General features: G+C 39.6%; 2 protein-coding genes and 1 non-coding gene across 3 annotated transcripts in view; 2 read left to right on the forward strand and 1 right to left on the reverse strand.

Annotated features, from left to right (window-relative positions):
- Positions 1 to 283: 283 nt before the first annotated feature.
- Positions 284 to 412, forward strand: LOC141423701 (small nucleolar RNA SNORA68). The gene has a single exon (XR_012448525.1). It is a non-coding gene; the product is annotated as a small nucleolar RNA SNORA68 (small nucleolar RNA).
- On the forward strand, positions 391 to 2,853 carry LOC109678536 (SKA complex subunit 2-like). Its single transcript, XM_074072382.1, has one exon. It carries the CDS (start codon positions 1,133 to 1,135, stop codon positions 1,496 to 1,498), a length of 366 nt encoding a protein of 121 aa, XP_073928483.1. The 5' UTR covers positions 391 to 1,132; the 3' UTR covers positions 1,499 to 2,853.
- An 8,294-nt stretch (positions 2,854 to 11,147) lies between these two features.
- The window catches only part of Ildr1 (immunoglobulin like domain containing receptor 1), a 42,088-nt gene continuing 38,853 nt past the window's right edge, over positions 11,148 to 14,382 (reverse strand). Inside the window, exon 9 of the transcript XR_012447966.1 lies at positions 11,148 to 13,534. The gene's annotated coding sequence lies outside the window, so the exon portion shown is untranslated. The remainder of the gene's footprint in view (positions 13,535 to 14,382) is intronic.

A 14,382-nucleotide genomic window follows, 5' to 3' on the forward strand; every position in this document is an offset into this window, starting at 1 on the left:
ACCTGTCGAAACTATTCTAAGAATAGGAAAAGAGGGGCATAAAGGAGAATGACGGAGAGAGTGAATTCAACTATAATGTATTATAAGAACTTTTGTAAATGTCACAATGTACCCCCTCTACAATAATAAAACATATATATATGTAAGGAAATAAATAAAACTATTTTAAATGGCACCACAAAAAAATACATGTATATGGAAATGTTACAACGAAATCCCCTGTACAGTGTTTGATAGTATTATCATATACTAATAAATTTGTTTAATTTTTAAAATCTGGCTTATTGTACCCCAACCCAAAACTTCTGCTTCTGTGTCAGGAGTTTAAACAGAGGTGCACATGGAAGGTGAACCTTGTTGCCTTTGGGGGCTGTGGCGTGCCCCTCAAAGTGAATGTAGAGGTTCTACATCCTGTGGCCAAAGCCTGAGTGGATATGTGGGGGGCGAGAGTAGGGGGGAGCCGGTTTGTTTTCATATTGTTGAGTTTGAACAGTTCTTTGTACATTTTGTTTTGCAAATATTTTCTTCCAATCTGTGGCTTGTCTTCTCCTTATCTTGTGTTTTGTTTGTGTTTTTATTTCTGTTTTTCCAGTAATGGAGACTGAACTCTTGGCCTAGAACTAGCTAGGCAAGAACTCTACCACTTGAGCCAAACCTTAGTCCTTTTGCTTTTTCATTTGTTTTTCAGATTGAGTCTTGTGTAAACTTTGCTCAGGTTGGGCTCAGGCTATAATCCTCCTACCTCTGCCTCCTTAGGAGCTGGGATCATAGGTGTGCACCAGCACACCCAGTTTGACTATGTAATTGATTATTGTAGTTTTATAGCAAGTCTTAGAATCAGGTAGTGTCTATCCTCCATCTTTTCTCTTCTTCAATTTTGTGTAGTTATCACACTGATTTGTAATAGAAGTGTAAAAATATTTCAGTGAACAAGGATGCAACAGAAAGTGCTGGAGAAACTTTTTCCAATTGCAACAACTAAAAAAAAAAAAATCTAATAAATAAAAAAACCCACCTCCATACCAAGCCCCGAAAATCAAATTAAACAACAGCAAAAACTTTGATTTAAATCTTAGGCTTTATACAAAAATTAGCTCAGAATCCATTATAAATGTAAAGCATACTATTCAACATGGAGGTGGAGGTTGATAAGCTGGAACTGATGTTCCAGAAAGCTGACTCTGATCTGGATTACATTCAGTATAGGCTGGAATATGAAATCAAGAATAATCATCCTGATTCACCAGGCAAGAAAAATCCGATTACCCTTGTAAAGGAATTGTCAGCAATAAAGTCTCGATATCAAACTTTGTATGCATGTTTTAAACCAGTTGCTGTTGAGCAGAAAGAAACTAAGAGCAGCATTTGTGCTACTTTGAATAAGACCATGACCATGATACAAGAACTACAAAAGCAGACAGACCTGGAGTTGTCACCATTGACTGAAGAAGAGAAAACTATGACAGAACAATTAAAATCTTACATGCCAGATTTATGAAGAAATGGAATTTAAAAAGAGAACACTGATAAAGAAGAGATCAATCCCAGAGAAACTCAGCAAGATGATGACTGGAGATGGGGGGCTGGTAAAAGAGACAGAAGTGAGTGAGAGGAAGGTTTCATTGAGAGGAGACTGCAAGAAGAGCAGATCTTATGGGAATAGAGGGATTTAAAGATATATACACATACACTTAGTTTTGTAATTTCAGGTAAGGAATCCCCTTAACATGATTTTCCATCTGTTTCCTTTTTTGTATAGTTGGAATAGTGGCAATGTTCTGGCCATCATAAAAGAATGTTCATGTACATTTTAGTCAGTCAGTGTGAACGAGCATACTTTAGAAATTAAAGGTGAAATATTTGTATTGTACATTGCATATAGGTATATAATCTCATTTTTGAAACTGCTGATTGCAGATAGGATCACATTATTGGTGAGACCACTTAAGTGATATATAATCTCTCACAGAGACTAATGTAATAAAGTGGTTTGTGTGGTAGAAAAAAAATGTAAAGCATAAAGCTACAAATTTTATGAAAAACATAGCAGAAAATGTTTAGGAGTTAGGCAAAGCTTTTAGAATTGACACTAAATCATGATCTATAAAAGGAAAAATCAAGAAATCAAATTAGACCCTATCAAAAGTTGCTTTGTGAAAGTTCACATGACAAGTATAAAAAGTCAAATTACAGACTTGTAAAAAAATGACAAACTACATTTCCAAGTAAAGGACTAGTATCTATAATATATTAAGAACTCTCAAACTTCAACATTAATTAAACAAATCATTCCCTTAGAAAATAGTCAAAAAAATAAAGAGCTATTTCAGAAAACAGGATATATAGATAGCAAGTAAGCACATGAAAAGGTGTTTAACTTCATTAACAACTAGGGAAATGAAAATTGAAACCACAATAAGATATTAACTACATACCTACTAGAATAACTAAAATGGGACTGGGTACTGTAACTCAGTGGTAGAATGCTTAACTAGCATGCACAAGGCTTTGGATTTAATCCCAGCACCACCAAACAAACAAACAAACAAAAAAACCCTAGTGGCTACATTAAATTCTGGTAAGGATGTAGAGAATCTGTATCATTTGTGCATTGTTGGTAGGAATGTAAAATGATATAGCTACACTTTAAAATGGTTTGGCAATTTCTTAGAAAACTAAATGTACATGATTCAGCAGTTGCATTCCAGAGCATTCATCTGAAAACAAGGAAAACCCAAACATACAATTTTATAATTGCACTTTTGTAATGTCTAAACACTATAAATGACCCAGATGCTCTTTATGGGGTAAATGGTTAAAGAAAACTGTTACATCCATAATCAGCAATGGAAAATAATGAACTATTATTAAATAAAACAACTGCAATGCATCTCAAGAGAATCATTCTGTGTGATAAATATCAACTTGCAGGGGATATATAACATGATTCTATTTATGCTACATTTTCAAATGATGAAAGCAGAAATGGAGAACTGAATGGTTTCTAGGGGTTAAGGATGGGAGGGCAGGAAGTAAGTGGATACTATAAAAGGAAAAAGGGGATCTGTGATGATAGAAATCATCTGTCTCTTGAGTGTGTCAATGTCAATATCCTAGTTGTAATATTGTACGATTACAATATTACATCCCAAGATATTCTAATTGGGGTAAAGGGCACAAAGGATTTGTCTGCATCATATCTTTTTTTTTTCCAGTGGGACTGGGGGTTTGAACTCAGGGCTTTGTACTTGCAAAGCAGGTACTGTACTGCTTAAGCCATACCTCCATCCATTTTGCTCTGGTTATTTTGGAGATGAGGTCTCATGAACTATTTGCCCAGCCTGGTCTTCAACCACAATCTTCCCTATCTCAGACTCCCAAATAGCTAAGATTATAGGAATGAGCTACTGGTACCTGGCTCATATTATATCATAATCATACAAAAATCTCAAATTTAAAAGTTAAATTAAGAAGAAAAATGGAAATAAAATGCCTTACCACCAATTTCACTGTACTTCTTAAAATATATAGTTTTAACATAGGCATTTGTACACAAAACAACATATTGTTTGCTTTTGTATGTTTTTGTAGTTTGTGTAAATAGGGTCATACTGAATGCATCTCTCTGTGACTTGCTTTTTTCTCTCTTCAAACTTAATTATACAAACAACTCAACTTAAAATGGGCAAAATAACTAAACAGCACTTCACCAAATGAGATAAATGGATGAAGCATGTGGAGAGATATTCAACATCATTTTGTTACGTACCGGTGTCAAGGGTCCTTGCCTTCACAGGCCAGAGAACTGGCTTGTGAAGCAGCTGAATGATGAGCCAAAGCTGGTATATAAAGTGGGATTTATTAGAGAGAAAGGAAAGGCTATAGCTAGAGAAGCGCAGTGGAGCCCGGAAGCTGGTGGCTCGCTGCACAGGTGAAGGCTGGGTTTTTTATGGACGTTTTAACTCTGGGTTAGGTGGGTTTTCTCATTGGCCATGGATTCGTGGGCTTTCTCAGGTGAACTGATTTGGTTTGCACTTTTATTGGGGGAAAGGAACAATCTTGAGAGCATTTTGCTCATCAGCCCTGTGTCAGATCTGTATCTCTCCTTTAGGATGCAGGAATGCAGGCCTCCATCTCCTCAGGATGCAGGAATGATATTGCCCTGCATGGGGGATGGGATGGGATGGGATACTCACTCATCTGCCTTAGGTCTCCAGACCCAACAATTTGTTGGGAAATTTAAATAAAATCCACAATTAGAGCCCACTACACATCTATTAGAATGTTTAAACACACACACAGGGAAACAAAAACAAAAGAAAAGAGCAGTATCAAAAGCTGATGAGGATGAGGAGCAACAAGAATTCTCATTAATCACACATGTAGTAAATGCAGAATGGTACAGTCACTTTTGAAGAGAGTTTGGCATTTCCTCATAAAGCTAAACTTTATGAGACCATTACATACATTTACTTATAACATAGACTCACCATATAATTTGTAAATTGTCTAGGTATTTCCCCAAGTGGATGGAAAATTTATGTTCAAGCTAAAACCTGTACAAAAACTGTCACTGGCAGATTAGAGACAGGGGCACTTTCCTGCATCTCCACAAATCTGAAACAAAGTATTGGGGCCTCCCCCTAACTCCACTGGTTAAGCGAGTGACCACTACAGAAATCAGTGTAGACCCAAGAAATGAGTTGTGACTTGGACTCAGATTCACAGACACAAATCTACTTGGGTGGGAAGTGCAAGCCATGAGCTGAGAGTCACAGCCCACAAGGTAGCAGTGCCATACCATGGAGAGTTGCTGTAGAGCACACCATGATATAGAAAAGACACACAAAAGCCATGAGCAAACACGTCATAGGGAGAGTTGCAGTCTGAATTCTGGGAAGAGGAAGTAGACCAGTTGTTAGGGGGTTCTCTGGCAGAGAACTGAGTCTAGAGAACACAGGATCAGTCAGCCTAGTTTCTTGTCCAGCCAGCTCAGACTGCTTTGATTTGACTGTTTTGTGCACTTCCAGAGGAATGGAGTTTGAAGGAGAGCATCCACTGCTCTGACAGGACTCAGTCTGCAATAGCCATTTCTGGTCTAACTTGTTAAGGCTTCTGGGAGAAAAAAACAGTTGCCCTACCTACAAAGTAAACCTAAAAGGACAACCCTGGAGGGAGAAGGAATTCCATCCTCCTCCTCAGTGTTGGTTCTGGAGACCTAAGGCAGATGAGTGAGTTTCCCATCCCCCATGGAGGACAATATCATTCCTGTATCCTGAGGAGATGGAGGCCTGCATTCCTGCATCCTAAAGGAGAGATACAAATCTGCCACAGGGCTGATGAGCAAAATGCTCTCAAGATTGTTCCCTTCCCCCAATAAAGGTGCAAACCAAACCAGTTCACCTGAGAAAGCCCGCGAATCCATGGCCAATGAGAAAAACCCACCTAACCCAGAGTTAGAATGTCCATAAAAGCTTTGATCACATGATAAAAGTGAAAGCACACAAGGGAGGTATGAGGATAGGTAAGACATCTAAAAAATTAGATAGCATTTGTTGCCCTGAATGCAGAGAAACTAAAGCAGATACTTTAAAGTAACTGAGGCCAATAGGAAAAGGGGACCAGGAACTAGAGAAAAGGTGAGATCAAGAAGAATTAACCTAGAAGGTAACACACATGCACAGGAAATTAATGTGAGTTAACTCCCTGTATAGGTATCCTTATCTCAACTAGCAAAAACCCTTGGTCCTTCCTATTATTGCTTACACTCTCTCTTCAACAAAATTAGAGATAAGGGCAAAATAGTTTCTGCCAGGTATCAAGGGGGTGGGGGTGGGAGAGGGAGGGGGTGGGGGGTAAGGAAGGGTGAGGGGAGGGGGAGAAATGACCCAAACATTGTATGCACATATGAATAAAAAAATAAAATTTAAAAAAAAGAAAAAAAAAAAGAATGTCCATAAAAACCCCAGCCTTCACCTGTGCAGCCAGCCACCGGCTTCCAGGCTCCGCTGCAGTTCCCTAGCTGTAGCCTCTCCTTTCTCTCTAATAAATCCCACTTCATATACCGGCTTTGGCTCATCATTCAGCTGCCTCATGAGCCAGTTCTCTGGCCTGTGAAGGACCCTTGACACTGGCACATAACATTATGGCGACCACCAAGGGACCCAATCTCTTCTGAGCCAAGACTGGTATAGGTTGTGCCAAACTGGGAAAGGCTGCCTAGGAATGTGACCGCGAGCGTCCGGCACTCCAATGGAGTCTGTTTTCCAGGAGAGACCCACCCCCCACAGCCTAGCTACGGTGGAACTCTCAGGTCGACCTTTTCTCTCTTTCTCTCTCTCTCTGGTTAAGGAGGGTTTCTCCCTTGGGAAACTGAGGAAAAGCTCCGAGCCCATTACAGCTGTAAGGCAGGCAATCTGAGGGAACTCAGAGGCCAGACGGGGGATTATACCATACTGCTAATGCTACATGGGCGGAGCCCAACTTCAGTGCACTGAGGCTTTTTCTTCTTCCTCCCCTTAATCTCTAACTCTGTCTTGTTCCAGATCTGATCCACTTAAGAGGAGGTCCAAAAACATCTGGCGAGAAGGAAAGTTTGTCTTCAAGCCACAAAAGGTGTTCTGGCCAGGGCACTCCCCGGTGTCACCCAAAGGCTGGAGATGCAACTTCCTGACCTGCTCTGAGGCTCCAAAGGTGGCTAAGTCTTGGACCCCTCCAGCCATGTCCGTGGCAAACAGACAATCAGATCTTTCCTGCTTCTTTCATGGTTTCCATGGCCTGAGAGTGGAGGTCACCCCTTGTTTTCAGTGCTCCAGTACTGCCCTTGGGCAGGATCTACCTGGACAACAGGGATGACCAATAATCCCGCATGTGTTGAGCCTGGAAACTCTGTTTTCCCCCAACCGTCAGCCTCTCCTTCCTCTTTCCCAAGCAGTTCAGAATGAATGACCTCACCCTTTTGTTCTAAATAGCTGTGGGCTTCCTTCAGTGAGTTTGGAAAATACAACCGTTCTGCTCCCTCCCTTGTCCTGCCTTGTCCTTTATCTTTGTCTTCCCCTCCCTGGGCTTACCAGGATCCTGGCTTCCCATGAAAAACTCGTATCATGGTACCTTATGACTTAAGTTATTCCAACTAGTTTACCAGTCCTCTCGGTCCAAAGCAACTTTAAATCAGCTGCTAGGCACCAGGGAGGCAAAAGCACTTATACAAAAACTGCAGCGGCCACCTTCATGCCCTAACTCCGCCCCCACAAGGGGAGGAGGGAAAGCAGATAGACACACTCGTGCACAGGGATGCCTGCCCACTGGACACAGCAGGGATGCCTGCCATAGCTAAGAGAATCCATAGAGAGGACCCAGCACATCCTAGGCCACCAGCCACACATGGCAATGGCTGTAGCCTGCCGCCACATTCCCAAAATGGATGAGAGGAACAATAAACAAGTGCAGGCACTTGTACACAGGAAGCAGGGAGGGACCAAGGTAGGTGGAATTCATAAGACAGGGTATCAGAGAGAAGAAAGCTACACATGAGTGAATCCTAGAAATCTGTACAAGACTCCCCTTCCCCCCTCCCCCCACCAATCGAGTATTCAGAAGAATACTTGGGAGCAGGCATGTGAGGAAACTACTTAGCCAACACCATGGAAAAAAGTATTTGAAAAGATATGAGGGATTCATGCCTAGGACTCACAGAAGACAAAAAATAGTATATTTTCATACAGACTAGATTGGAAAATTAATAATTTGTGGGGCATTGGGTAGAGTGCTGACGAAGTTTGTATCTGAGTAGGGTACACTCTAGTGATTAATTAACCCTAGACAGAACACCCCTCAAGATCTGCCTAACAAATCATACAAGAAAGATCCAAAAGGATCAAACTGTTTCCAAGTAACAACTGCTTCCAAGAACAAATCCAGACAAGATCAATAGAATACAAATGGAGGATGTTTTTGTCTGCCCTGTCTTGGTGGTTCCCTGTTGAATGATTCTCTAATATCCTGTCTGCAATATGTAGGAGACAAAAAGAAAACCCAGGGAATTTACCATCATGTCATTCCTCAACTCCTCAAATTCTAGGCAGTCTACCTTCTTTCCATATTCAAATCTCCCTATGCTTGTTGTGTTTTGTCCAAGGTTTTTTGTTGTGGTTTGGTTTTTGTTGTTGTTGTTTTAGCCACAGGGAAGGATAGAAGTCCTGGGATACTCCATCCTGGTCAGGCAAGAATTTCTAATCCATTCTAAAAGGTGCTTTATAAATCAAATCCATAAAAGGTCAGTTTTCTGTGGTCATTCCCCTAGTATAGTAGATTATTTTAAATAAAAAGCTTATTTGTGATATTATGATATATATATGTGTGTGTATATATATATATATATATATATATATATATATATGTACAGATAGATGGATAGATAGATAGATAGATATATGGATACAGATATTGTTGGGTTTTGTCCATGGTTCCTGGATCATGAACTTATTCTCCACAAGACAGGACAGTGAAACTAGAATGTTTATTCCCTAAGACAGGTCATAGAAACTCAGCCTTTCTCTGACCTACCTTGTCTGATAGTAGATGACAAGACTCTCATTTCAAAAGAAGTCCCATCCCATACCCAGGAGGAAGGAATGCTATACAGGTAGACAGATTGGAATCTAAACAGACAGGCTTTGCTGAGTTTCCCTCTCAATTTATTAGCATCAGATATGCAGAAAATTTTTTCATAAAATTCCCAAAGAACAGGATTCCTTCAGATAGTATCAGAAGTGAATTGGCGATGGGGCTCCTAGCTGGTGACTACCATAGCAGAATTTATTGCTTGCTTACTGGTTGGGAGAAATTGTCAACTTTTGAGGCCACAGTCTTTTGTGTTGATGGTGATTTGGGAGCAGAAGGACACTGGTTTTCCAGCAAACTTCCTTTTTTAATTTCTTGTTGACATTTTCTTCATTATTATTTCCACACACTATAGTGGAGGTTTCCTAAAGGATAATATTAACACTTGGCATGGCAGCAGGGGAGGGTGTATAAAGTCTTTTATGGTCTCTGAGAAACTATGAGGCCTATATAATGGTACATAAACTGTGTTGCAGTTGTAGCCTGAAAGCAAGCATGCAGCCTGCTTTTTAGGCTGGGACATAACCAACAAACATGGCCAATTCCTGCATTGCTTTTGTGCCTTCTAGGGCACAAAGCCCTCTCAAAGCAGTGGACTTAGTCTTAACTAAAGGCAAGCTCCTTATTGCCCTGGTCAGGAAGGCAGATTCTCTCCTTACTGGAGAGAGCACAGATTCTTGGTAGCAGACTCCAGTTTGAATCTCCAGTCTGTTATCTTTGATCTTGGGTCCCTTTGCAAAATTTCTTAATTCCTCCAAGCCTTGGGTCAAAGGGTGATAACAACATGTTCAGTAGAGTTAGTGAAATAAAACAAATAATACTTGCCAGGCATGGAGATGCAGCAGGTAATCCACAAATATTATAATCTACTATGCAAAAGTTCTGATCCTTAGTAAGTTAGGACTTTATTGTTGTCAACCTACTCTGGGCTAATAATAATCATTTATGATCACCATAATATTCAGCTATAAAAACTCAAAAAGGAACCAGAATTTTAATAATGAGCCATAATGGGCTCTGAGGCTATGACCTTAGATTCCCTAAAGGCAAAGACCACATCTTATATTTCTTTTACATTCTTCACTGGATCGTCTCTTCTCAAGCATTTCTATTAGAGAGAGAAACAATCCAGCCACATCCCAGGAAAGGGGAATCCCTAGATACTAAGTGACCCTGCCTTTGTTGGAGATTCATCCACAGGTTAACATTGACCCAAGTAGGACTCATCAGTCTCTTGGTAATTCAGAATTAAGACATAGGTATAGAGAGTCAATCAGATGGTAGAGAATACTCAATCTTATTTGTGGCGGGGGAACAGGTGTTGTCACTATAGTAACTTTTGTAAAAACAAAAGTTATGCCAGAGTGAAGTTAGAACTCTGTAGTGAATTTAGAAAAACATAAGATGGTCAACCAAGAGTACAGATGAATAAATACAGAAAGAAAAAAAGAACAGCGGAGCTGAGGACATGAAGCTTAAGAGAAAGAAAAAGAGACAAACATAAAAATAGATGGGAAGAGAGAATTTCAGGAATGGGTGAGGAAAATGACTAGACAGGCTTTCAACTAGGAAAGTATGGGACCCATGAACTGGAATGGTTGCCTCAGGATTCAGATAACTCAAATATGTGTTAACTACAAACCCTGCTGAGCTTCTGTTGCCAGCAGAATCAGCCCCTATAACTTTGCCTGATAGTGATCCTGCCTTAGATTCTAGCATAGAGGCCATTTAGGTGATTCCTTGGCAAGTGAGTGTCAATTCTCTTCATGCCCTACTACACTCTCTTTCATTGCCTATACATCCATAACTGGAGGCAGATCCTAAAAAACCCATGGAGCCAATTACAAAGTCAAACTCAGGAGCAAGAGATGTGAATAGTAAAGGAGTTACAAAATTGCACTAGTTTTTCTATGAGAAAAAGTACAAAATTACAAGAGTATTACACCAGGGGTGGAGGAAAAGAAATTTAAGTTTGCTTGAAACTGTTATGTGGGCACACTTAGCAGAGATTCTGCACTCAATATGCTAACCCATGCAGCTGATACAGGTCTGTTTTCCTTTGTTGTTGTTCATAGACTGAAAATTAGTTCACCTACAGTTTATGCTGACTTGAGATTCCAGAAATCCCTTGTAGGTAAGGGAGCAGAAAAATTTATGAGGATGAAAATGTTAGAATGGATTTGTTATGTGTTATATCCAAGTGCTGAAGACAAGCTTTTCCTAAGGGCATTGAGAAATGCATTAATGAAGGTAGCACCAACATACCTGAAAGGCACCAGAGTGTCTGTCTTCTATACATCAGAGGTGAAGGTGGAAAATACTGATATTGAAAGAGCTTCTGTGATTTTAATAGGATGATATCATCTCAGGGTGACAGAGACATTAATGAGCAACACGCAAGTATCACAAATAGCTTGAACTGGTTATTTTAATAGGCAGAAGGGCTAATCAGGCAAACATATTGACTTTTACACACAAGAATCTTTAAAAAATGTTTTTATTAGTTTATAATAGTTGTACAGGGGGGTTATTGTGACATTTTTATAGGCATATAAATGTTCCTTAGTCATAAGAATCTTTGGCATTGAATATTTGATTAGAGAGTCTTTAGTGCTGAAATAAAAAGGTGTCACATTTACCTGGGGAAAGAAAGCTTTCTGGTCTGGGGATGCAGTCCAGTGGTAGAGTTCATGCCTAGTATGTAAGAGTCCCAAGATTCAATCCCTAGCACTACTGAAAAAAAACTTTCGCTATAATAAAAACCATTTGGTGAGCACCTACATAAAACACAAATATTGTCATACTTTCAGTTCATTGAGATATTTTCACATACCCTTTTCCAGAAAGGACAAGTTTCTCCAACTTTTATCAGTCTTCATTTCTTATTCCCTTCTTTGATTGTCTTGCCAAATTATTAACTCCCAAGCTTGTATTGCTATAGAGCTGTTCCTCAGATCATTTCTCCTTTTGGAAAAATAGGCAATGAGATACAGCCTGCTTAAAATTCCATGCATCAGAAGGAATTCTCTGTTCTTTTAATACAGTGCCATCCCTTGGTAGGGCTGCTGCATTGCAGAAGTTTATCTCTAGCTTTCACACACAACTATAAACTAGGTTCATATTTTTTCCAGTCAGCTGATCATAGAGAACATTCCATGTAGCTTAAGCATAGATGAGGACAGGATGACAATATGATAGGAGCAGGCACTCCTATCACATTGTCACTTGATAGTCACTTGCTCATCCAACTTACCTTCAGAACTCACTGAAGCCTAATCCCAAATACAGTATATACGATGAAAGAGTGTTAAGGCTATGCTTGATTCTATGGCTTCATAGATCAGACTCCAAATTCATGTGGTATTCTATAGTCCAGTAGGTGTCCGGTCTCTATTATGGCTCAATAGCAAATCAAGAGCTTTCTGCCAAAATGAAGATAGGCATGATTGCGTTGCCAAACCCTACGGGTCTCTACCCTGATTCACCTTCTTCCACAGAGTCCATACAACATCTTCCTTGGTGTTATGGTTTGGATATAAAATGTTCCCAAAGGCTCAGGTATTGAAGGCTTGGTCCCTAGCTGGTGGTGCTATTGAGAGGCAAATGGATCATGAAGGCACAAACCTCATCAATGCGTCAGTGGGTTAACCCATGGATGAGTTAGTCCGCAGGTGTTTGGGCTATTAGGAGGTGTGGCTTAGTTGAAGGAAGTAGGTTACCAGGGTCATGTCTTTGAAGGATATATCTTGTCCCTGGCCCCTTTCTCTTGCACTCTCTGCTGCCTGGTCACCATGAGGTGAGCAACTTTCTCTACTCTACCCTCCTGCTGCTGCAATCACCTGCCCTCCCTCAGACCCGAAGCAATGGAGCCAGTTGACCTTAGTCTGACCTCTGAAACTATGAGTCAAAACAAACCTTTCTTCCTTTCAATTGTTTATCGCAGATATTTTGTTACTGCCAAGCAAAACTGACTAATGCAATTAGCCATAGAGGTTCTTTTTCGGTGCTGAGGATGGAACCCAAGGCCATATGCGTGATAGGCAAGCACTCTACTCCTAAGCTACACCCCCCAGCTCTAAGCCACAGATATTTTGAAAACCACGGGACTCCCTGGTCACAAGTGAGGTTTCCATATAACCTATCACCCAAACCGGGGAAGTTCTGAGAGCGAAAGGAGGTACTAATAATATACATACCAGGACAACAGGTAAAAATTAAATTTTCCCAAGATAAATGGTTATTCAGTCACAAGGGCCAAGTGATTTATTTGTTTGTTCTACATCCTCATCCAGCCAGCATGCACATTGAAAGTGAATCCCAAAATCTTGATAGAGAGCTCTCAATTCTATCCTGAACTGGATTATTGAATTTTAAGGCAAGATATCAAGCATTTAGGCAGAAAAAGAAAATGATCAGTTGTCAAACTTCCATGTGCATGAGAAGTACCTGGATGAGGTTATTAAAACAAATTACTAGGAGCTATACTTAGAATTCCTAGTTCAGTAGCCACAATGTAGGGTCTGGAAAATTGCATTTTAATAAATTCCCAGATGACGTGGATCAGACTTTAAGAAACATTCATCTACAAAGAAGAGGAAAAACCAAACAAAAATAAAAACAAGCCCAAAAGACTGCCCTCAGTTTTTTCCACAGCAACATTCAATATCAAAAGATAATTGAGCAATTACTACAATATTCTACAGAAAAAATATACCAGGAGTTGTAGGGCTGCTGACAACTTTCATAAGCATGTACAAACTCAAGGAACATTGCCCTTGTGGGAATTTTTTGCAAAAGCTCTTTGATGATAAAATCCAGATAAGAAAAGATGAAGGAAAATAAAAATTCTTACCTGGGAGGCTAAGGAAGGAGGATCATGAATTTAGGTCAGCCTCAGCTACATAGTGAGACCCTGTCAAAAAAAAAAAAAAAAAGGAACTTAGGAATGGAGGTGTGTCAATAGAAAACCAATACTGAGTAATGAGAATTATGACTATAAAATAAATAACAAATATAAATTTTGATAAAATAATACTTATGTGTGTAAATGAAATAATATATCTTATAAGGAATAAAATGTTTAAACCAAAATTTAAGCCTCTCTCTAAGAAAGGTATTAATGTAAAAGGAAACTGAAGCTGGGCACCGGCGGCTCATGCCTACGGTCCTAGCTACTTGGGAGGCTGAGATCAGGAGAATCATGGTTCGAGATGATAGTTTGCAAAGACCTCATATCCATATCCAAAATAACCAGAGCAAAGTAGACTGGAGGCATGGTTCAAAAGGTAGAGCACCTGCTTTGCTAGCAGGCAAGCCCTAGTCCAAGTCAAAAAAATGGAAAAGGAAACTATACAAAATGAATAACAGTACTAAAAGTACTTTTAAAAATTCAGACATTGTATCATAAATCGCTTTTTCCCCTAATAATAGGATATAGGAAGCACAGTATATTTATCACCTGGCTGAATAAAGAAGGTTTTATTTACTAACTAATTCAGGTACAGATAAGGTTTCCAGTAATACAAAACTTACTATGCTCTATCTTTACTTACTATTTCTCTGCTTACTTTCTTTCCATTTAAGGTGAAGAAATTAAGACCATCATTGCTGTCAAACTGTTAAATGATTTATCTTAAATGTAAACCCTTATGTTTGTCAAGAATTGTGAAATACTCTTGAGATAATTAAAAGAAGTCCCAAAGCTTGGTTAGTTCACATGTTCATGACCTGAACTTAAAAGAGCTCTGTGAACTCTGTCCT

Source organism: Castor canadensis, chromosome 5 (assembly GCF_047511655.1).
Source record: "Castor canadensis chromosome 5, mCasCan1.hap1v2, whole genome shotgun sequence".
Taxonomy (NCBI): domain Eukaryota; kingdom Metazoa; phylum Chordata; class Mammalia; order Rodentia; family Castoridae; genus Castor; species Castor canadensis.

What these genes read in the sequence shown, in the direction of transcription:
- LOC109678536 (XM_074072382.1), top strand. Translation starts at nt 1,133, where the DNA reads ATGGAGGTGGAGGTTGATAAGCTGGAACTGATGTTCCAGAAAGCTGAC.